Source organism: Gasterosteus aculeatus, chromosome 9 (genome assembly GCF_964276395.1).
Source record: "Gasterosteus aculeatus chromosome 9, fGasAcu3.hap1.1, whole genome shotgun sequence".
In the NCBI taxonomy this organism is placed as follows: Eukaryota; Metazoa; Chordata; class Actinopteri; order Perciformes; family Gasterosteidae; genus Gasterosteus; species Gasterosteus aculeatus.
In genome coordinates, this window is record NC_135696.1 from 423,586 (window position 1) to 445,008 (window position 21,423).

Genomic DNA, 21,423 nt, shown 5'->3' on the forward strand with positions numbered 1-21,423 from the left:
GCGCCTGGATTACCAGATAAATGGCTGCAGAACTTTCCTAGGGGTCTTATCGTAATCTGCGGTTTGTGTTTGATCTTCTCCCGGAGAATGTGTACCCCCTTGAGAGTTAATCCAGGAGTGGGATTTATCAAAGGTTCACATAAAAGTTCCTTCGGCTTCTACTCACACTGCCGAGGAGCTCCGGAGAACCTCGCGAGGAGATTAACAAACATTCAATGCAAACATGTGGCAGTGCACTGCATGTAGAGCGAGTGTGTATCTCACCATGATGATGAGCGTAGCCGGACCTATAAAGCTCCAGATAAAGTACGTGTCCAACCGCAGCCAGCACCTGGAGAGACAGAGACATGGAGAGAGAGAGAGGGGATTAAAACGCGCTCCGGTCTCCAGGTGGATGTAGGGAAGCCAGGTTACACCAACGGAGGACAGCGCATGCGTCATAGTGACACACACACACACACACACAGGAGAAGCAGCGCGTCACTTTACGCCACGCACCAAATTAATCACAATGGAGGGAGGACAAAAGTGAAGAGAGAGTTATGGGATGAAGGGAACAGACTAAACGCACATGACATAGGAGGGAGGGGGAGACAGCGAGGGATCAGCGATAAATTCACCTTCACCCCCTTAGGCCCCACATATACATATATCTATATATCTATATATAGAGATATATATATAGATATATATCTATAGATATATATATATATATATATATATATCTATAGATATGTGTATATAAGAGGCAGCCACCATCCCCGCGGGCACAAAAATATGACGCCACAGCGTTCATTTGAATGGTGAGTAATGAATGCAGAACGTAGCTATTTGTGGAGTCTGGGAAATGGCTGCGATGAGGTTAAAGGAGGGGGGGGGGGGGGGCATGCATGAACACACATACGAGCACGCACATTCATTCTCTGGCCACAAGGTTAGGACTGGTAGGAGATGATATACTGCTATATGCTAAATCAAATCACCCAAACATCTTTACTCATCAGTGGCAGCGAGCAGGGGAGGGAAAAGAGGAAAAAAACACCGCCGCCGCCGCCACCTCCACCTCTCCCCCCCGAGTGCCCTCCACTGAGGTCGGACTCGACGGGTTGCAGTCGCGAAGCCGCGAAGACAAAAAAGCCGCTGGAGCAAAAATGGCCTTCTGATTCATGACCAGCTGCTTTTGCATTATTAATCTTTCAATTTCCAGCACATTAGTGAGCCCTCCATTACGGGTCCCCGGCCGTGTCACCGTACCCTCCATTAAGGCTCCTTTGCGAAGTCACTGCCACCTTCATTATGGGAGGCGAATGCGACTCAGCGCCACTGGCTAATAAGCGGGAGAGGGCGAGGGAGGGGGGGGTGCGTTGTGTGACAAGGTGACACAGCAGGCACGCCAGATGATATTTCCGAGGGTTTCGTCTCGTGTCGCGCAGTGTCAGACGTGACGAGCGGCGCCATTTTCGGGGGTCAGACCTATAAATAAGTCCTAAAACTGATATCCAGATTCAACGTTTCCCCTCCAATGAGGACATCAAAATGAAGAAATAATTGCTCAGGTGACATCATACATTTTTTTCTCTCCTTTAGTGCGACTACATTATTTTCACCAAACACTCCAATTTGCATTTTCTTTTCTTTACCACAGCTCCCGTCTCAAGGCGAGTCTCCCAGTCATCCGAGCTCGGCATTCAGACTCATGTTTTAGTGATCACGATGAAATATGGATCTAAGTGGCATACGGATTGGTGCCGTGTGACGGTTAAACACTGCAAACTTCCGCCCTTTATTTCTCTCCCCATTCAAACCCCTTGGATCTGATGTGCGGCTCAGCGAAGAGCCAGCGGGTGTTAAATACAACACAGAGCGAGTGAATCACCCGACAGTCCTAAAGGTTTCCTCTTTCTCTCTCTTTCTTATTTCTATAAGTGGTCGCGTGAGGAGAAGTAGGAATGTGCCCCTGATGATCGCACGCCGCCACAGTAAGGAGCAAAGGTCACCGCTGGGTACAATGTGCCCGCGTAAATTATATGCGAGTTATGCAGTCAACATGCATTGTATGAATAAAATGTTGGCCCTTTTTTTCCTGTGGCCACGTGGAAGACGCGTTAACTACCAACGCAAAACGTGTAACAGTTGTGGAACGTGGGATTCTCACGCTTTTTGGGGAGGAAGCGTCACAATACAACGTTTGATTTGCAACTAGGTGACGTGACTATGAACTTCCCCTCGGCCAAAAACAGTCGGTCTATTATCTGTGAAAAAAACAATATTTTAATGCCATTTGTATGCATTTCGATGGCTTTTCTAGAGAGAAGTATGCGTTATATTTTTATAATCCTCTATCAGAGAATGTAGAAGACCTTCCGTTTATTAGATTCTAGGCGATGTAAATGAACGGGCCAAAATAAAACATTGTCACGATTTTGGGGAGAAAGGGTGAGAATCCCACGTTTCCTTGTAACTAGGGTGTGTTTATAAGTGACTGCTCCTGGTCTCACGGCGTCGAACATGCATGAATAGATAACCGCGTGTGCTCAATGTACATGTCCGCCGCCCCCCGCGCATCCTCTGAACTTCCCGCAGGGTGGATCTGGGCGAGGGGGGGGGGGGGGATGTGTCCACACACTGACAGGCTACTCCATCACTCCCTCTTTCCCCCGTCCCTCCACTCTCACTCTCACTCCTTTTCCTCCGTCAATCTGCTCCGGTGTGAACCCCCCCCCCCCCCATCGTTCCGTCCCGCCCCTTTAAATCCTCCCATATTGGCACATTGTTGCTGCTGTGCTCATGCAGGCACTCTGTGGAACATCCTCCCCCTCCCTGTCCGCATGCTAACCCCTCCTCACCCTTCTCTTCAGCCCCTTCAGTATTGACTCTGCCACAGCTCGCGGAGTCCACCGCGGCAGCCAAAATGACAGCAGGCCCTCCAGCGCCCCTCCACCCTCCTCCATCCTCCTCCACTCTCCTCCATCCTTACACTCGGTCGGTGCCGTAGCTCCTGTAGTCCACCGCCGCGGACACGGCCACGATGACAGCAGGCACGCCGTAGCCTGCCAGGTAGAAGTACTTAGTCCTGGAGTGTTCGCTCTCAAACACCTCCACCAGCATGATGTAGAGCTGCACCCCTTCCAGGAACATCCAGGTGAAGGCTGCCAAGAAGAAGAAATGGAGCAGGGCCGCGAAAACCGCACAGGCAATCTGGTGAGGGAGAGAGAGAGAGAGGGGGGGGGGGGGATTAAAAAGAAAACATGTCAACACTTCACACAAAAAATGCACAGGAAGTATTTAATCTGAGTGAGTTCGAAGAAAGCGGGCGAAATCAAAGTAATCGTCGATTGAAAGGAGGAAATGTGAAGGATTAACAGTTGGTCTGCCAAGGCCGTAATGGAGGAGGGGGCGAGGACGAGGCGAATGGAAAGGGGGGGGCCTCACAATCACAGCACAAAATCGCATCCAGATAGCGACATTAGTCAAGCCCCCCCCCCCCACATTCCGCTCCACGTCTACATCTAAGAGGATAAATGAGGAAATAAAAGTGACGAGCTGGTGCTGCCACTGATTGTCCACATTTCAAACAGAAGAAGAAAAGCACTTCTTTCAGAATGGGCAGAGAGAGAAGGGAAGAAAAGAGGGGGGCGTTTTCAACAGTGCTGAAGACACTTCAACACTGTTGAAAATAGAAATGTGATTTTGTTTTTTTGAACAAAACGAGTGGAACAACTGAAATGAGTCATTGCCTCAGCTTGAAGGAGACGCACAACATGTCACACTTTTTTGGGAAAAACCCATCAGTTTACATTATACTTTATGGCTTTGATTCTATTCCACCAGTAGAGCTGAACCATGTGTAGTCAACGTCATCACCATAATACTGTGAGCCGCTTGTCCAAGACACAAGACACCATTGGTAACCACATGCAACGCTGACACATTCCCACTGGAAGTGAGTGAGTGGGTTTCTACATCAGCCGCCGTTAGTCGCCCGTGGAAAGGGACGGAGGAAAGCGATAATGTAAAATCATTAGAGAGGCGGATGAGAGAGTTTCCCCAATGTAAAAAGGAAGAGAAACCCGGCGCTGCAAAAGGGATGAGCGGCAGTGAAAAATGAAAGAAGGGTATCTAACTTGAAGCCGTATTAACAATTTAGGCAATGGGATGGAAAGAAAAGCAGGCGGGTGGAGAAGGAGATGTGGCCCGTCGCTCTAATCTGCAGCGTCTCTCCTAAATCACTGAACGGAGGAGCTGACAGACAGGCTTTCATAAGAGACGGGCTGGAAGAGGGAGACAATTACTTAATGTCTGAGAGACAATGAGTTTAGGGGGCGAGGGAGTCACTCATTTCCATTTCTAATGATCACACAGCGTAGCTTTCACACGCAGAGACACACAGGTAAAAAAAAAAAGAAAGTTGCTGCTTATGCAAAGTCATTTCGGTTTTCCTGCAGGAATTACTGGCTTAACCGCCCGCGAGTTAACTGACACCGAAGATGTTAATAGAGGTCACAAACAGTCATCGGTAATTAACGGCGCACACGTACATATGGAGCAGCATGATCCCTCCCACGCAAACACGCTAACATGCAGAGAGAGAGAAGAACGCGAGACTCAAAGTCAAAAAGATGTTAAAAAAGTGTTTTCTCATTTCACGCAGAGTGTGAAGGCCTGAGGGGGACGCGGCCCTGAGCGCCTCCTCCAAACAGACACACTCCATCATGTCCTGATCGCATTGTGTACAGTCAGACCATGAGATTACACAGCGAGGTTTCCTCAGGCATATGTTGACCTTGCCCAGTGGCAATGCTTCATCTCAAGAGCTGCCCCATCGGCTTTATTTGTGCATATTTCTTGCATCCCAGTGAGGTTAAAACACTGGCGGACCCCCTTTTGACACCCCTAATGTGGATAAAATAAGATGAAGTGCCCTCGAAGAGGCCCTTCCAGTGGAGAAAACTAAATAAGGTGCCTACATGAGTATTTTGCTAATGGAGAGAACATGATAAAGAGCCCTCTAGGGTGTCATCCATATGGAGAAAATATGATGAAGTTTCCTTCTAGGATGATGGCCCTCTAGTGGAGAAAACATGACAAAGAGGAAGCGAGGAAGACCTGAAAAAGGGCCCTGCAGGGTGCCCTTCCAGCGGAGACAAATGCCCTCGTGATGCTCCTAAAACACCCTTTCAGTGGAGACAGGTGCATTAAATCAGTGCGCCTTTTTATTTCAGGTTTTTCAGGCATTGAATGCGGACTGTACAGATTATACAACATCTGCGGACACTGGAATGCCGACCACGTGTGCGCTGACGGTCGAGCCAAAACCGCACCATGCATCATTAGTGACGGAGACGTTGCTTTGATCTTTCCATTCTCCCTTTGTTCCTTCTCATCTTCTGCGTTTTTTGAGTTGCAAAAGCTGGGCGCAATTCCACACGAGCAGCAGAGGTCATGCATCGTTAACTGTGCTGGGTCCAATCTGGTAAAGTCTGGGTAGCGGGCGTGAAACATACAAAGTGAGCAATTGGGCCAAAAAGTAGTGAAGTTACTTTGCTTTTTTTTGGCCTTAATAATTGCCACCACAATGATTTCCACTTTTGGGAAATTGGGTCTACTTGAGCCAGTCAGAGAGGGGACGAGCGCAGGAACATCTAGATGTGGAGGAGCAGGTTTCGCTCAAATCTGACTGAGAAGAATGAGGATCATCGTGTTGATGCGCACAATGACACCCGGCTAATTCAGAGTGACACAGAAACCCCAAATCAAGCCCAAGGTTTGTCAACATGATCTGAACTGCTTATCATTGCTTACATCACACTTCTGTATTTCCTAATCTCAAGGAGAATGGGAGCTAGAAGTATGCTCACAATTTAATGTGTGTTCAAATATAACAATTAACAAAACCTATTTTATAATGAATTAAATTGCCAGGATGATTTATAATTGCTAACATCTATTTTGCAAGGGCAGTACACCGTCCTACCTGAATAATACAAAAGTGTGTCGTGTTATTCTTATAGCATATGTGAAATTAAGTTTTTTAATAATGAATTTGGAATATTTATTGAGGCTTCGGGGCAGAATAAAATTAAGTTATGATAATCAGTTATATAGAGGCGGGAGGGCGGGGGGGGGGGGGGCTGCCTGCCCTCCCAAGCAAGTCTGTTTAACGTTAACGTTTACAATTCACTGCTGTCCCCACGTCTGCAGGTCCGTATTTTCCTCCAAACATCCTTCACAACCAACAGGATTCTGTGGCTGGAGAGAGAGACGGGAGCTTCTTTAGCCGAGGGAGGGGGGGCCGATAAAAGCAACAGAAAGCTGAAGCTCTGCTGCAACAAAGCAAACACACAGGCCTTAATGCAGTATCTATCCAATAAGGAAGTCTCTGTAATATGCACTTTACACTGTAAATGCATTGCTTTGCCCGTTCCCACGGCAACCCTACATGTCATTATATTTAGGTAAATTTGCCATCGGGGGAGTAGAGCAATCCCACTCGGCTGGTAACCCTGTTGCTGTAGCAATTTCTTTTCGTCTGTTTTCTTTTACTTTTGCTGGCAATCTTTTCTGAATTAAAACAATAAATGTGAAGAGGGATCTAACGACCGGAGCAGTAGGGATGTTGTGGAAAACGGACTGTGTGAAGTACAAACAAACCCTTACAACAAAAGTTCCATCACCAAGCTGGATTTGGATGCAAGGACATTGTTCATTTGACAGCCTCTCAACTGCTTCTCTGTTAATTCCCGGGACCCTTGAATGCAGCAACTCTGCCAATTCTTGTTGTCACCCATCGACAGCAACTGTTGCCTCAGCCAACGATGCAGTATGATCGGTGGTATTGGTCATTGGACAGCTATGCCAACCCTGAGCCAACACAGCATGAATAAATGTAGCTTGTGTGCAAAATATTATCTAGTATTTATTTAGTGCGTCTTTATCCCAATAAGGATGGACTGTCCACGTCTCCCAGTCACAAGAGCGGCGCCTGCAGCGCGTGGTGTACGCCTACCGGTTGATCGGCCCTGTTGATCCCCACCAGGAACAGTGACTCGGCGATGAAGAGGCTGATGCAGAGGTTCTTGTGGATGGTGTTGCGGTCGCTCTGCAGCCCGCGGAAGAAGCAGAAGGTGAAGATGCAGATGAGCAGGCACACCAGCGACAACAGGATCCCCACCCACGTGATGACGTCCAGCAGCAGGTCGTGCATGCTGTCCGCTTTCTGTGGCGGGAGAGAAGCGAGAGACGGTGGCGGATTAGCGCTCGGATTGTGTGCCGGGCCGCAAGCAGTTGCTTTTGGCTGGAAACATACATGAGTCATGCTGTTGTAACGAGAAACATACTGTAGGAGCAGACACCCTCCCTCATCCCGCCCCCCCCATCACCGAGTCCGCGGCTGAGTGTTCAGGGCTGCGGCGTCACGCCGCGATGCACAGGTGTGCCCGCTCGATCCATCAGTGTCCCCGCAACCTGGCAGGCGGAGCAATGTTCAACATCGCAGCGCTGTGATGGATCTACTGCTCGGAGCCTCGCACCGTGTTCACAAAGGGGCCGCCGGGCCGGCCGGGGGGGCGCGACCCGCTGACGCAGAGGCGCCACGAGAGAGTATTGGTGAGGAAGGGAGTAAACGCAGAGAGAGGAGGCAAAGGGGCCTTATCCCCCCTCCCCCACTGCTACCCCCCATTACTCATTTCACAATACAATAAGAACTGCACTTTTTTTTCAAATCAATGTCATCATCGGGCTCGACAAATCAATTATCAGGTTTCTGGAGAACTCTAATCTATCTTCCAGATGTTGAGGTCTCCTTCTTTTCCTTCCTCCCACCAGCCACGGCTAATCAAACGACGAACAGCCGACCCTTTGACCCTTCCCATCCCCGGAGCCGACGCCTACCTTCACCTCCACGTGGGCCATGAGCACGGCGAAGCTGGTGAGGTGTGTGCAGGAGCAGGTGGTGTGTGTGCGATTGGTGGCCAGCAGGCGACAGTCCTGCGTGGACCAGAATCCCGTCATGGTGCGCTTGGTGTAGCTCCAGAACGAACAGTTGGGATTGAAGTTCTCTTCCGAATGCTGAGAGAGAGAGGGGGAGGGAGGGGAGAGGGAGGGAGAGGGGGAGAAAGCAAGTAGGTGAGAAAAAAAATTGTGTGAGAGAGAGAGAGGAAGACAGACAGGGACAAAAGGGAGGAGGGCGGGGGGGAAGCCGGGAGGCAGAGAACGGATACTTAGTCATGGGGAGGTGGGAGGTAGAAAAGATGGAGCGTTGGGAGAGCCAAGGAAAGTGAGAAAGTGGTGGGAGGAATCGGTGGAGAAAGGGACGGAGAGGAAGGAGCACAGAGAGGGGAGTCAAGCGCGCACAACAACAAAGCAACAAACAGAAGGGACAGAATGCAGCAACAAATAAACACGGCGCCGAGGCAGGAGGCCGCGCCGCCGCGTCCGTGAAGGGCTGTGTGAGATTCCAAAGTGGAGGAGCTGCTTGTGTTGTGTAAACTGATGGAGCTGTGTGTGTGTGTGTGTGTGTGTGTGTGTGTGTGTGTGTGTGGTTTGGAAAGTCACTCTCAAAATGAGCAAGAGAAACAGCGAGGATTTCTTTGCTGCCAACAAGCTGGATCACCAACTGGATCAACATTTGCTCGGTGAATGAGCAACACAGCTTGAAGAGCACGACTATTCACACAGCGCGAAGCAATGAGGATCCTTATCCAGTCCGCGGAAACAACAGCGTTTGAACATTTTATTTCCATTAATTAACTTTGGCAAATACTTTCCACGGTATACCGAAGAAAAGGAAATATCCGAGTCTTCCCACAGCTAAAACAATTCAACGGTTGTCATTTTTATAGTCCGGAAGATTTTGTTTTTCATTATTATTGTTACAAATTCCATGAGAAGCCCAAACCCGACTGGGCACTGAACCGTTACTCGGGACTTTCCCAAAACTTCCCCAGCCTTCCTGCGGCACTTAAACCCGAGCCCTCCCGTACCCCGATCCTCAAACAGCTGGCGTGCTGGAGAACAGCAGTCAATTTGCTTTGGCAAAAAGTTCGTTTAGTGGGAGTTATTCTCAGCTGCTGGATTAACACACATTTGGTGCTCTAGTGAGTATTTATAGCACCGGAACGGCATGTGTGTGAAATTAAATCAAAGTAGAACACGCTGCTCATGTTCATTCTGATGAAGGAACATCTCCCAGCTCGATGTGTTCTGGTGGCACTGGTTCCTCACACGACCATGGGCACCTTTCTAGATCCATATTACATCACCAACTGAGCTCAATTAGTGTGGAAGACAAAATGAAGGATGCAAATAATGAGTAAACAATAGTATGAACTGAAAACAGCCGTACTTTATTCCCACTTGACTGCTTCCTCTGTGCTGAACTAATCTTTGGGTTTCTTGACCGAGTGCAGCACCACTAGAGGCTTCATATTAGCTTCTGCTGCTCAGACACGATCTGCCTCATCCTTTAACCTCCACTTCGGCGCCCTTATCTCAGGGAAAGTTATCCTTTCATTCATTGCATAATACCTTGTCACCTGGCAACTCCCTCACCTGCAGGTGTTTGACAGTGAAGACCACGGGCTCGGACAGGTACACCTTATTGCTCTCCTTGTTTATTGACGCCGTGATGACCGGGGAGTTGACGATGACCGAGTAGTTGGGGTAGACGGGCTCGCTGCTGAGCCGGACGCTCGCGTTCTCCGTGGACAGGTAGGCCCCCAGGTTCCTGTACAGGACGAAGGCCATCCTGATCTCACCTGTGAGGAGGACAAGCAGGCAAAGAAGCATTGCAAGAGGCCTGGACAGAAAGAAGAGAGGGAGGGTGGGGGAGATGGGGGCGAGCGAGAGAGGTTGTGAGGTTTGTCTTCTACCGTTTCTGCCGTGCTGCTTGAGAGTGCTGGCTGACAGTTGGATGGAGTTTCCATGTAGCTCTGACTGAGGAAATGTCAGGTCGCCAAGGTTCCCTTCCGTGCTCAGCCTGGCCACTTCTAGCTCTGGAGAACGCACACGCACACGCACACGCACACACACACACACACACACACACACACACACACACACGCAATGTCAAGTCATAGCACATCACACCCCAGGTTTGTTTTGCAGCCTCTTGTAGTAACCGTGTTTTCTCACTAAGTGCTTCACAGCCGAACAAAGAAGGAAAAAAGGCTGAACCATCAAAGGGAAATGATTTTTAAAGCGACTGGGTCCAACACATGGAGGTGGATAATCCGGCCTTCTCTCCGGCACCATTGGGATTCACATTTTATCCATCCGGGTTCGTTAGCGCATTTTCCGATCACGGCGGTTCAATGTATTAGATACAGTTTGTCATTAAGGACTAATTACACCTCGGGTAATGTGAGTGGTTTGGTGATGGAGACACTGCTTTTGGGGTACAAACACTTGATCCAATAAACAGCACAGCAACGTACACGGATAGAAATGAGAGCGCAGCAGGGGGACGAGCAGAAGGAAAGGGAGTCGAGGAGGTTGAGGAAGAAGAGCTGGCGAGCGGCGAGAGGGAGGAGAGGGAGGAGGGCAGAGGACTAGAGCGGCGAGAGGGAGGAGAGGGAGGAGAGGGAGGAGGGCAGAGGACTAGAGCGGCGAGAGGGAGGAGAGGGAGGAGGGCAGAGGACTAGAGCGGCGAGAGGGAGGAGAGGGAGGAGGGCAGAGGACTAGAGCGGCGAGAGGGAGGAGAGGGAGGAGAGGGAGGAGGGCAGAGGACTAGAGCGGCGAGAGGGAGGAGAGGGAGGAGAGGGAGGAGAGGGAGGAGAGGGAGGAGGGCAGAGGACTAGAGCGGCGAGAGGGAGGAGAGGGAGGAGAGGGAGGAGGGCAGAGGACTAGAGCGGCGAGAGGGAGGAGAGGGAGGAGGGCAGAGGACTAGAGCGGCGAGAGGGAGGAGAGGGAGGAGAGGGAGGAGAGGGAGGAGAGGGAGGAGGGCAGAGGACTAGAGCGGCGAGAGGGAGGAGAGGGAGGAGAGGGAGGAGAGGGAGGAGAGGGAGGAGAGGGAGGAGGGCAGAGGACTAGAGCGGCGATGGGTGAAATGAAGAACGATTCCTCCCCATTGAGCGCAACAGATCGGGCACAAAGGCAAGAGATGCTGAGGCCCGAGAGCGGAGGCAGAGGCTGCAGAGGGAGGCAGGCAGACATAAACACGGCCACTGATATGCAAATACTGGCAGAGAGGAAGAGAAACACGCGCATCCACGCCCACGCAGCAGGGCGTCCAAAATACACAGAGTCTAATCTAATTAAAGCCTCCTTGTCATGACGACCCTCCTCCGAAGGAACACGCTCGTTCATTATCGTTATCACACGTGCACGTTGTTACCGCTGTGTTATCCCTTCAAATCAGTGTTTTGCTTTTAATAATAACGCCACTTATTCATCTGCCGGATGATGCGGCGCAGACACACAAACAAATCTAACACAATAATATCACCTGCAGTGGCTTCTGCAAAACGTGTCATTCGAGGTAATTTATTCCCGTCGCTCAGTCTCCTCTGACAGAATTGGATAACGGGGAGCTTAAAAAAAAGTGGAGTGGCGAGGGACAGTGAGGGAGAGCGAGAGAAGGAAGCGAGGAGGGGAGGAGGGAGATGAGAGGCGGCTGTGAATAAAAGGGAGAGATAATCACGCTGGATCTGCCCACTGGATTAGCTGCAAGGGAAGATTAACGGCACAGAAAAGGAGAGGACGGAATTTTCCGCAAAAAAGGACGCTTTCCCTTTTCTTTAAAACTTCCTCAAAGATGTGCTACAGCCTGCATGTCGGTGGCTGTTTATATAACCACGTTGGCGTGGTGCCTTCAGGGGGGCCGGGGGGGCGCAGGTCTAAAAATAATGAAAGGTGAGATTGTGTAGGAATGATCGGTTTGCGCTTAAACTCAGGGGACAAAGACGTGCGGCGAGGACGGTGCAATCTGTCACTCAGAGACACAGTGTGTTGAGACGTAAACAGATTCCACTGGTGGCTGATGAGAAAAAACAACAACGCTCAAACGCATCTGTCGACATTCCACCGCCGCCATCAGCGTCCACTCTCGCCCCATCGTCCTCCGTCCCGCCGCTCGCCCCCCCCCCTCGGGACTTTCCTTCTCTCAGATGCGTTGTGCGCACAAGCCCGGTGAATACCGGTGATGGCGACATGAAATGCAGGAACGTTTTTTAAAATCTCAAATCGCGAGCGGAGTAAACAGGAAGGTGATGAAGTGATTGCAGCTTGACTGGTCACGGGTGCGGATGAAAGGACGGATCACATAGATGCCGTGGACTCAAAAGACACGGGGACAAAAAGCAGAGAGGGCTCTTGTTCTCGGGCGTCTCTGAGGGGATCAGTGAGGAGAAGGACAGAAGACGGGGACGGTAAAGTGAGGTGGACAGCACCATAATAATAATAATATTAATGTTCTAATTTGTCAATTGCGCCTGCAAGCTGGATGAGGCTAATATGAGGATAGTAAATAAATACTAATTCATTCATCCCTGCCTCAGGCCATATTTCTTTTCACTGTGCATTTTATCAGATGAGGATGGATCTGTGTGGATTTGACCCTTAAAAACCTCTCACAGCACCGACGACCTTTATTATGACCTCTTTTTTTACCGCTCTACAAGCTCTAATGATTAAGGCAGGCGCACAGAGCTAGAAATACATTTTGTCCATCGAACCTGTTGCCTTGGTAACAAAATTAATTTTCACATGCATTTTGTGCTTGCAAATACCATTACAGCTTTATCTGTTTGAATTTGTATTATTTCCCTTTTTTTCCTGAGAGCTACAACATTTTTTTGACAAAAACAATGCTTTTAATAAATCCAATTCCGCCAGAGGGGAACAAACAAAGACAGGGAAAAACGCAGACGGGGACGAGGTTCAGGGTAGACATCCAAGGCATAACATGCAGGGTTGTACAATCCATGACGCAACAAGAGACACACATGGCTTAAATACACTGGGAAGGTGCAGGTGATTGGACACGGGTGGAAACAATCATGGACAATCACAGGGGATGACAGAACAAGGCAGGAAGTGATAATTAAAGGATAAAAGATTTATGTTGTTTTTATTCATTCATTCACAAATTAGTGTGGCTTATTATTACATTCCTAGAATAAAGCTGCTACCTAAAACTAAATAGGGGGAACCCGTTTTGATTGAACTTTCTATAAATGTCCCACCAGGAACCCCGTTAGAGGAGTTACACCCTTCTGAGGCTCGACCCTCTAACATTTCAAGGGCTTGGGTGTCCTAAAAATATACCTAAACTCTCCACAAAAGCATAAACATATCAAAACATAATGCGGTAAACATGCTGATATATTTATCCGGTCATTGAATGGGCTCTTGTGCTGTTTAACTCGGATTCCTGCGGTCACACAACCAGCTAATCCTGCATGTGTTTCTGTCTTAACCACCTAAGCTGTAAAACAATAGGATTATTCTGCCCCACTTCCATGATCCATGAGCACTCGCGCAGATTGACGTGTACAGAACGTGTGCGTGAGCAATTGCACACGCGGCGGATGGTTATATTATTTGACGCGCTGTGAAGTTTCATAGCGTACTTTGTTTCTGGTTTGTATTATAATGTAAGACATAGATCTGAGGCGGTGGGTTCAGTAATGCCGGCTGTCAGCGTTGCCTCTTACTTTGATATTACATCATAGACTTAGATCTTTAGCAGCCTGTCTGCTTTACGTTATTATAGGATCACCAAAAAGAAGAAAGAAAGAAATCCAGGAACCACATTACTGCAAAAAGCGCGACACGCCATCGACATTGTATTTAGGTAAAGTCAACAGAAGAAACATTGTTTCAGCAAAGCCACACCTCGCACTTCTATAATTAAACAGCTGTAACACGCGCCCGTAATTCCAGCCAAAGCCTTTCGCCACTTTGCCACCGTGTGGCTTCACTGGAGCAAATGGAAGTCTAAGGCAATTGTCAATGACAATCACCTCCTAACGTCTGTTTCTAACCACTATACCTTGACCTCTGCCGTGGGGTCGAGGTATAGTGCGGCATTCTTGAGTTTGGGAGCCGCTGCGTTAGAGGATTCAAACAGCTGTTTGACCTCCGGGTCATTTCACTCACTCAGGAACCTTCCTTTGCAAATTTGACAATTCAAATCCACCTTAAGCGTCCCGGCGTTTGAAGGGCGGAGAGGAACCCCGCCCAGATAACGACGTATACTCACGGATGTTGTCGGTGGTCTCCTGCACAGTGTCGGTCTTGAGGAGGTTGTCGGCTAACATAAAAGCCCCGGTCTCCACCGTGTCGAGGAGAAGAGTGGCCGAGTGCAGCTGCCCGCTGACGGGCAGCTCCCTCCACGCCGCCTGGGCTCTTGGCTGCAGCAAATTGTTTACCGTCTCCACCATAGCCTGGAAGCAGGAGAAAACACGGCGGTCACGCAGAGGCAGTCGCTGCTCGCTCTTTTATTGCTTTCGGTCAATATTGCTAATGTGGAAATGAATGTAAACAGTGTTTCACCACAACAACTGAAGCCAGCGGTCAGCCGGACACAACGGTGAGAATGCAGTGGCTTTTTCATTTATCACGCTGATAAATTGTGACAACAACAGAAAAATGTGGCATTCCCATGCGGACGTGACAAAGGCAAAACACACAGAAGCTGTTAAACAAAAAGAGCATTTTAGGTTGTTCCAGTGCGTTCGTGCCGAGCATCACGGGAAGGCCCAGTGCTTCGGTTAGCTTGTGTGCTACGAGCAGGCCCACTTTGACTCCTTCTCCTCCCTCCCAATGCCCAGCTGGTTCTGACCGGCCGTCATTACCGTGCAGCTCAGTTGGCACCACACGGGTTTGCCGGCAGCAGAGCAGATGGGAGCTCTGGAGGAGTAGCCTGCCAGCCGGGGGGGCTCATTAGTGCATTACCGATCCATAAGCACTGGTAAAGACACTACTCAATAGCTGGTGTAGGTTATGTGAGAGTTTTATAAAAGGGTTAGCATCAAAGGCCTTGTTAAGCTAGCTCGGATCCAGTTATGTAGTTTAAATAAAGTTAATGTCAGCGGTTAGTTTGTCCCACTTGTTTTATCAAAGTAACAAATGTTGTTGGAAAGTTCTAAAAATGTATTTAAAATGTACTTGCACTGACACAACAATAATGAAGTTAACCAAAAAGGGGAAAAAAGTTTCCATCCTACATGAACCAATGATGTCCTTGGAACGCCACAGCTGCAATCAGACCCGTCTTGAAAAATCAAGCTAAGCTAATTAGCTGATTGCAATCACCATGCGTCTACACCCCCGAACCTGGTTCATTCCTGTCATATTTCTTTTTTTTATATAAGCAATGGTCTTTGAGTTTGAAAAACTCTTCGAATAAATGATAATGTCTGCTGGGACGCATCCACGTCTTCCAAAAATATGACCAAACGTACCAGTTCACGTGGATGAATCTACGTGTAACAATACTTATTTTGTCTCCACCTCAAATTCCATTCTGTTCTTCAGAATTCACCTGCTCATTTTCATACATGAACACACGTCTTAAAAGACCCTGAGAGAAATAAAGAAGGCGAGAGAAATGAGGGCTTTTGGAGAAGAGGAGAGAGCGAGAAGAAAGAGGGGAGAGCCTTGGGAGAGCGATGAAACACTCCAGTGAATCCATGGTGACAGGCGTCCGCTGGGAACCAGAAAATGGGGGGGGGGGGGGGGGGGGGGGGGCGCGAATACAGGTGCTATCAAACGCACACATCTCACACTGCCTGGCTGTCTCTTTATTTCCCTTTTCCTACGACTGTAAACCACTGTCCCCTGAAACGCATTTTCATCCTTCACTTGTCTCTCGCTCCCCCTGAGGAAAGTGGGGAAAATAAGGAACACACGCGCCGTTCTACAAGCGAAGCTGGGGTCGTCCAGGTGGGAATTGAAAGGGTGAGAAGGAGGAGTAAGGGGCCTTGGTTTATTGGCGTTTACAAATCAACCATTTGACTTCCACCTCTGCCCCTTTTCGGGGGGTTCCGGAGAAGCGACAGAGCAAGATGCAGGATGCAAGACTAGAATAGACTAGATGCAACGGGGTTCATCAAGATGCAATGAGAGCGTGTGCAGCGGGTAGAGAAACACTGTCGACCTCTACGATCAGAGCTAATCCCGCCTGTCTACAGCGGGCGTGTGACCTCCACATGTAGATACAGTAAATATCACACACGTGAAACGGTTGCTCTGCCAACGAGCTAATATGATAATGTTATGCCCTCTTTTAGCGCTCGAGGCTAATTAGCCGGGCTGCATATCGGATGAGTTTAGAAGGTGTGCATGTAAACAAAAGCTAATTAATCAACCGCCTTTGCAAACAACCAGAATGAGCAGGAGGGGATGTGAGGCTCGCACGCGCGTACGTACGTTGTTGTTTGCTGTGACAGAAGACGACACGCTGCTTCGAAGGAAAATCAAGCTTTTTGCAGGTTTGGTAATCACTGATATCAATTAATCATTTCAGTTTGAAGCTATAATTTTGACAGCAAAATCAATTTGGAAAGTTACTCCTGCTAATTTCTGTTTGTGACGGTGACTACAGCTACCTGGAGGGAGGCGCGCTACGCCTGCCAAGCGCCGACAGAGCACGGCGAGCGAGCGCGACGAAGCACGAGAAGTAGCTTAGCCTACTTAGGGAACTGGTTGTGTGCATGCATATGTGCGTGTGTGTGATTGTGTTTACTACGCCTCAGGTTGTTTTAATGCAACGCTATTATTTTTACTTTTGACTTACGTACTTGAGTATAACAGTACTTTTTACGTCAGTTACATATTGTACATATTCTGCCCCAAACTTTTTTTACCTTAAGGGTTTGTTGTTAATGTGTGCTCCACACAGCACTGTGTGTGCATGGATGAGCTCATATGCAGTGACATGTACATTCCAGTGTTTGTGCATGTACATGGGGAGGACATGTTCTGTTAAAATGTGTGTGTGTGTGTGTGTGTGTGTGTGTGTGTGTGTGTGTGTGTGTGTGTGTGTGTGTGTGTGTGTGCGCCGGGAGAAGCATTGCAGCACATCATTCTGCTCCACTTGCTGTACAGTAGCATGCAGACACAGAGCCGCTGATACCGCGGCAGTGCCACTGCTTTCTGTTGGCTTACGTTCACTCTGATGTGTTTTAGATCACCTCCTCTTCTCCGCTCTCATTCAACTTTTTTTCATTGCTTTTTATTGATCTTTTGATTATCTCACATTTTCAATTTCTTATTATTTTTTTCATTGAAAATTTCATTTGCACCGCGGAGATTGGGATCTGGAGAGGAAGAGGTAGATAGGTAAGGGAGAAGGAGGGGTGTGATTTACTTTAGGTGCAGACATCTCCACATCAGAAAGTCAGTGATGGACGACACGTGTTTGTCTGTGTGTGTGTGTGTGTGTGTGTGAGCTACGGTGCCTGTTGGTGACATTTCTATCAAGTATGAGGACTTGAGGGCTAAAATGGAGACAGGTTTTCTTTTTTTTTAGAGGTCTTCAAAGAGGGGAGAGCCTCTGCAGAGACAGATAAGGGTTTCGTTTGTGTGCATGTGTGTGTGTGACTATGACTATGTATTACGGGCTAGGCATGTGCCCACACGCACACGCACACACACACACACACACACACGGACACGAGCGGCAGTAAATGGGGCAGAAGTGAAATGCTTTGAAGCGTTGGGGTAATCCAGCGTAAACAGCCCTGGCAGGACAGACTGGGCTGGGCTGTCCTGCTACTCGCAGTGGGGGGGGGGGGGGGGGGGGACGCACATAGGAAGGGCCGTGCATGTGTATCAGCGCATTGACCGTTTGGACAAGTAGGGGGGGGGGGGGGGGGAAAGAATGGATTTTTTTTTTCTTTTTTATTTCTCTTTTGAGCCGCCTGGCTGAGCACTGAGAAAAGTGCGTGTTTGAAAATGTTTTTCATCAGAGCGAGCGGCTTATCGGTCGGTTGTTGTTGTTGTCGGGAGTTTGTCTTTTCTGACAGGATGAGTTCGCAGCTAAATCAAGCTTTAAATTCACAGCGCGCCATGTTCTGACCCGCCGTCCATAAATAGAGGGCAAATCAGACATTGTCATTGAGCATCACTGTCTCCTTGCTGCACCCCCCCCTCCTTTATTGTTTTCCTTCTCTCTCGCTCTCTTTTGCATTTCATTTCTCTTTCTGTGACTCTCCTCCGGTTCTGTTTAAATCCCCCCCCCCCCGTTCCCAATCTCTGTTTGTTTTTTTGCACGGTGCACCTTGCAAACTCCACCTTCCTCCGTCAATTCGTCCCTACAGCATGAAAGAAATCCTCTCCACACCACCAACTTCATCATGAATAAATTGCCAATTTAGTATACATGGAACGAGTCTCCAGCTCGCCAAGCGAGGGGGGGGGAGACAGACAGAGAGGAGGAAAGAGAGAATTCAATTATTTTTTTGTCTCTATTAAGAACCCAAACCTCCTGCCCACTATCCTCACTTGGCAATTAGTGCAGTAGATAATTAACGAGTAGAGGGCAGCGCCACGGCTCGTCCCTAATCACGCACATTTCTGTCTGGGCGACAGTAAGAGACTGTTGGTATAATTTTGTTTCACATTGCTGGGGCTAATTATAGAATTGATCACTCCTAAGCCCCCCCCCACACCCGCAGAACCACAAGGTGTGTGGCGGCGGCTGTTTTTCGCACGTCAACCTGCGACTCGAAAAAAAGGATGCGGGATCGCTTGTAGATGGCGAGATCCCAGTTGATGACATGTTTGTGGCGCGTGTCGGCTCACATGCAGTCCTGAGCCCGTGTTCTGTGATGTGACATTGCTGACTGGTGCTGACGTTAAGACTTTTCAGTGGGGGAGGAGCGGGGAGGGGACGGGGGGGGGAGAAAAGCCTGCATCAGGAGAAAAAGAGCTAGCCCATCAAGGGTGTGTGTGTGTGCGTGTGTGTGCGTGTGTGTGTGTGTGCGTGTGTGTGCGTGTGTGTGTGTGTGTGCGTGTGTGTGCGTGTGTGTGTGTGTGTGCGTGTTGGGAGGATCCAGAGACACTCTGCAGTCTGTGTACAGCACAGGAATAAGGAAGGCGGCGTCCCCTTGATGTTCTGACTAGTGATTTCTCACATTTCTTTAAAGCTGACCAGAAACATCCTCATGTGATGTTTGCTCGAGCCGGTGGCATTGACATCAACACAAGCACCGGGGAGGAGAAGGTGGGGAAATAAATCAACACTGGGAGCAACAAAACTCCAGCTGCTCCTATAGTTTTGTCCTGATGTCGTTGAAGCCCCCGTGACAGATCAGTATGCAACAGTAGCGTCCAACTGGCTCGGCTGTTTCTCAGCGGACGTGTCGCTGAGTGGGGGAGGATAGGCAGGCCTGATTTACAATTCAGCGGACAGAGCTGGAAAAATAGATGAGCTATTATTGATATCGATCCGGGCTTCATATCAGTGCTATTGATTCTGTAGGGGGGATTAAAATAAAAAGTCAATCATCTTCTATGCCACTTATCCTCACAGGCTGGCAGCTGGAGCTGGAGTCGATACCGGCTGGCATTGGGGCGCGAGTAGCGGTGCAGCCTGGACTGGTGGCCCGTCAATCGCAGGGTCACCAGTCCACCTGTCCTGCACTTTGGACGCTGGGAGGGAGCCGGAGTAGGCGGCTTCAAAGAAAGGCCTGTTGTCGGGTGTGAACGCAAGGATCTTCTTGCTGGGAAGAGACACACTACTGTGCCACCCTAAAATAAAAGGTGATATTCAAAACAAACGAATGCGAAACCCTTTGAGGAGGCTCAAGCCTTTTAGTTGGTTTCGTGGCACCAGCGCTCCGGGTTCAATGTAAAGCCTTCCTCAAAGGGTTGGGTTTGCAAATCATGTGACGTGTGATCGCACACCCGCAAGCTTGCTTTGCCGGAGCACATGCCGAGTGTGAGCAGAGCAGAGAGCGGAAAAACCAAAATAATACATGGTCTGTGGTGTGGCAAAGTAATCAACGATACCAAGAAGTGGAAATACCTGTGTGAAAAACCTGCAGGACCTTTCTCTCTTCTGAAGCTGCAAATTCAAACAGTTCAGCTGTTAGCGATGTAACACCTCTCAGTCGCGAACACACACACATCTATATCTGTATTTACACGCTTGTGCGCCGAACCACTTCATTAAAATGAAACTAACTCTTTTGTATGTCCCCTCCCCACCACACACACACATTTCCATTCATCCTCATGAGCGTCTTTCTGCAGATTGCTTATAATCATTTTCCCTTCCTCCATTCCTTCTTTATCTTCTCATTCTCTGCATCCACTGTAAACTTAATTGATGGCGTTAATTACCACGCCACTCGTGCCCGATTGGCTGCACGCGACTTCCTTTGCGGAAATTTGCATAATAAGCGGGCGAATTACTTAATTAGGTACATATAATTGGGCTATTATTGACAACAAGAGGAACGCTTCTCCTCTTCAATGGAGGACTTTATTTTCTTCTTTCTCCCATTTATTGAACCTTTTTAAACAGGGCATTTGGTCAAGAACCAAACAGAGATTAATGCATTCCACTCACACGTGCACACGTGTCACACCGATTTACTCGCCGTGGGGTGGGAATGTGTGAGAGCCGTATAAGAGGCTGCTGAAATCCCCCGTCGGCTGACCTCAGCTGAGGAGACGGAGGAACAGTCAACAGCTCTCCAAAGATTTAACTCGCTAATCGGACGCCTACGTGAACTAAGCAGAGAAATAAACGATGTCCTTGTCTTGGTCCGGTTCAGGACACCTTCAACCGTTGAAATGAATTGCGTTGACTTCTTCAATCCGTCCCTTCCGCTACCACTCCCTCATCTTCGCCTCGCCTCCTTCCCCATCGCTCAATCGCTCAAAACACATCGACTTCCCAGTTGGCTTCAGAGGCCGTACCTTGGTGAGGCTTCGGGCGGCGCTGTCCTTCCCCCCGGGGGTGAGGTTCCTGAGCTGGACGTCCAGCAGCTCCACCAGCTGGGCCATGGCCCTGACCGTGGACGGCACGTCGCCGGGCCGCAGGACCCCTTTGGTCTGCTCCGCGAGCTCCCTGGCCACGATTGCCGCCGTCTCGCCCGAGCGGAGCTGGGAGCAAAGCGGGCGACAATGATTGGGGGGGGGGGATAAAGTGGAGATGGATGGACACAAAGTTAGATCAGTGAAAGGGAAAGTTGGGAGCAAAGTTATAGTAGGCGTAAAAAGGAGGACAGCGAGGGGGGGGGCAGAGTACAGTGAACGGGGGGGGCAGAGTGCAGTGAACGGGGGGGGCAGAGTACAGTGAACGGGGGGGGCAGAGTGCAGTGAACGGGGGGGGGGGGGGGGGGGGGGGGGTGAGAAGTAATTGTGGAGGAACCGATGAGAACAAGGAGGAGCAGGAGAGTGAATGCAGTGTTGTGTTTCTGGCTCCTTTTTATAACCGTTATCATAAAAACATTTAATATTACTTTAAAG

At 49.2% G+C, this 21,423-nt stretch overlaps 1 protein-coding gene across 15 annotated transcripts in view; it reads right to left on the reverse strand.

The window, feature by feature from the left end:
• The window catches only part of adgrl3.1 (adhesion G protein-coupled receptor L3.1), a 98,880-nt gene that overhangs the window by 12,912 nt on the left and 64,545 nt on the right, over nt 1-21,423 (reverse strand). For 11 of the 15 annotated variants that reach the window (XM_078080610.1, XM_078080608.1, XM_078080606.1 and 8 more), the window contains 9 exons: nt 20,872-21,057; nt 19,973-20,011; nt 14,201-14,384; nt 9,870-9,992; nt 9,550-9,755; nt 7,891-8,067; nt 7,007-7,216; nt 2,978-3,198; nt 265-331 (listed from right to left, as the gene is read on the reverse strand). In XM_078080610.1, the coding sequence (XP_077936736.1) occupies nt 265-331; nt 2,978-3,198; nt 7,007-7,216; nt 7,891-8,067; nt 9,550-9,755; nt 9,870-9,992; nt 14,201-14,384; nt 19,973-20,011; nt 20,872-21,057 (1,413 nt within the window). The remainder of the gene's footprint in view (nt 1-264; nt 332-2,977; nt 3,199-7,006; nt 7,217-7,890; nt 8,068-9,549; nt 9,756-9,869; nt 9,993-14,200; nt 14,385-19,972; nt 20,012-20,871; nt 21,058-21,423) is intronic. The other 4 variants (XM_078080611.1, XM_078080609.1, XM_078080605.1 and 1 more) reach the window with 1 other exon arrangement.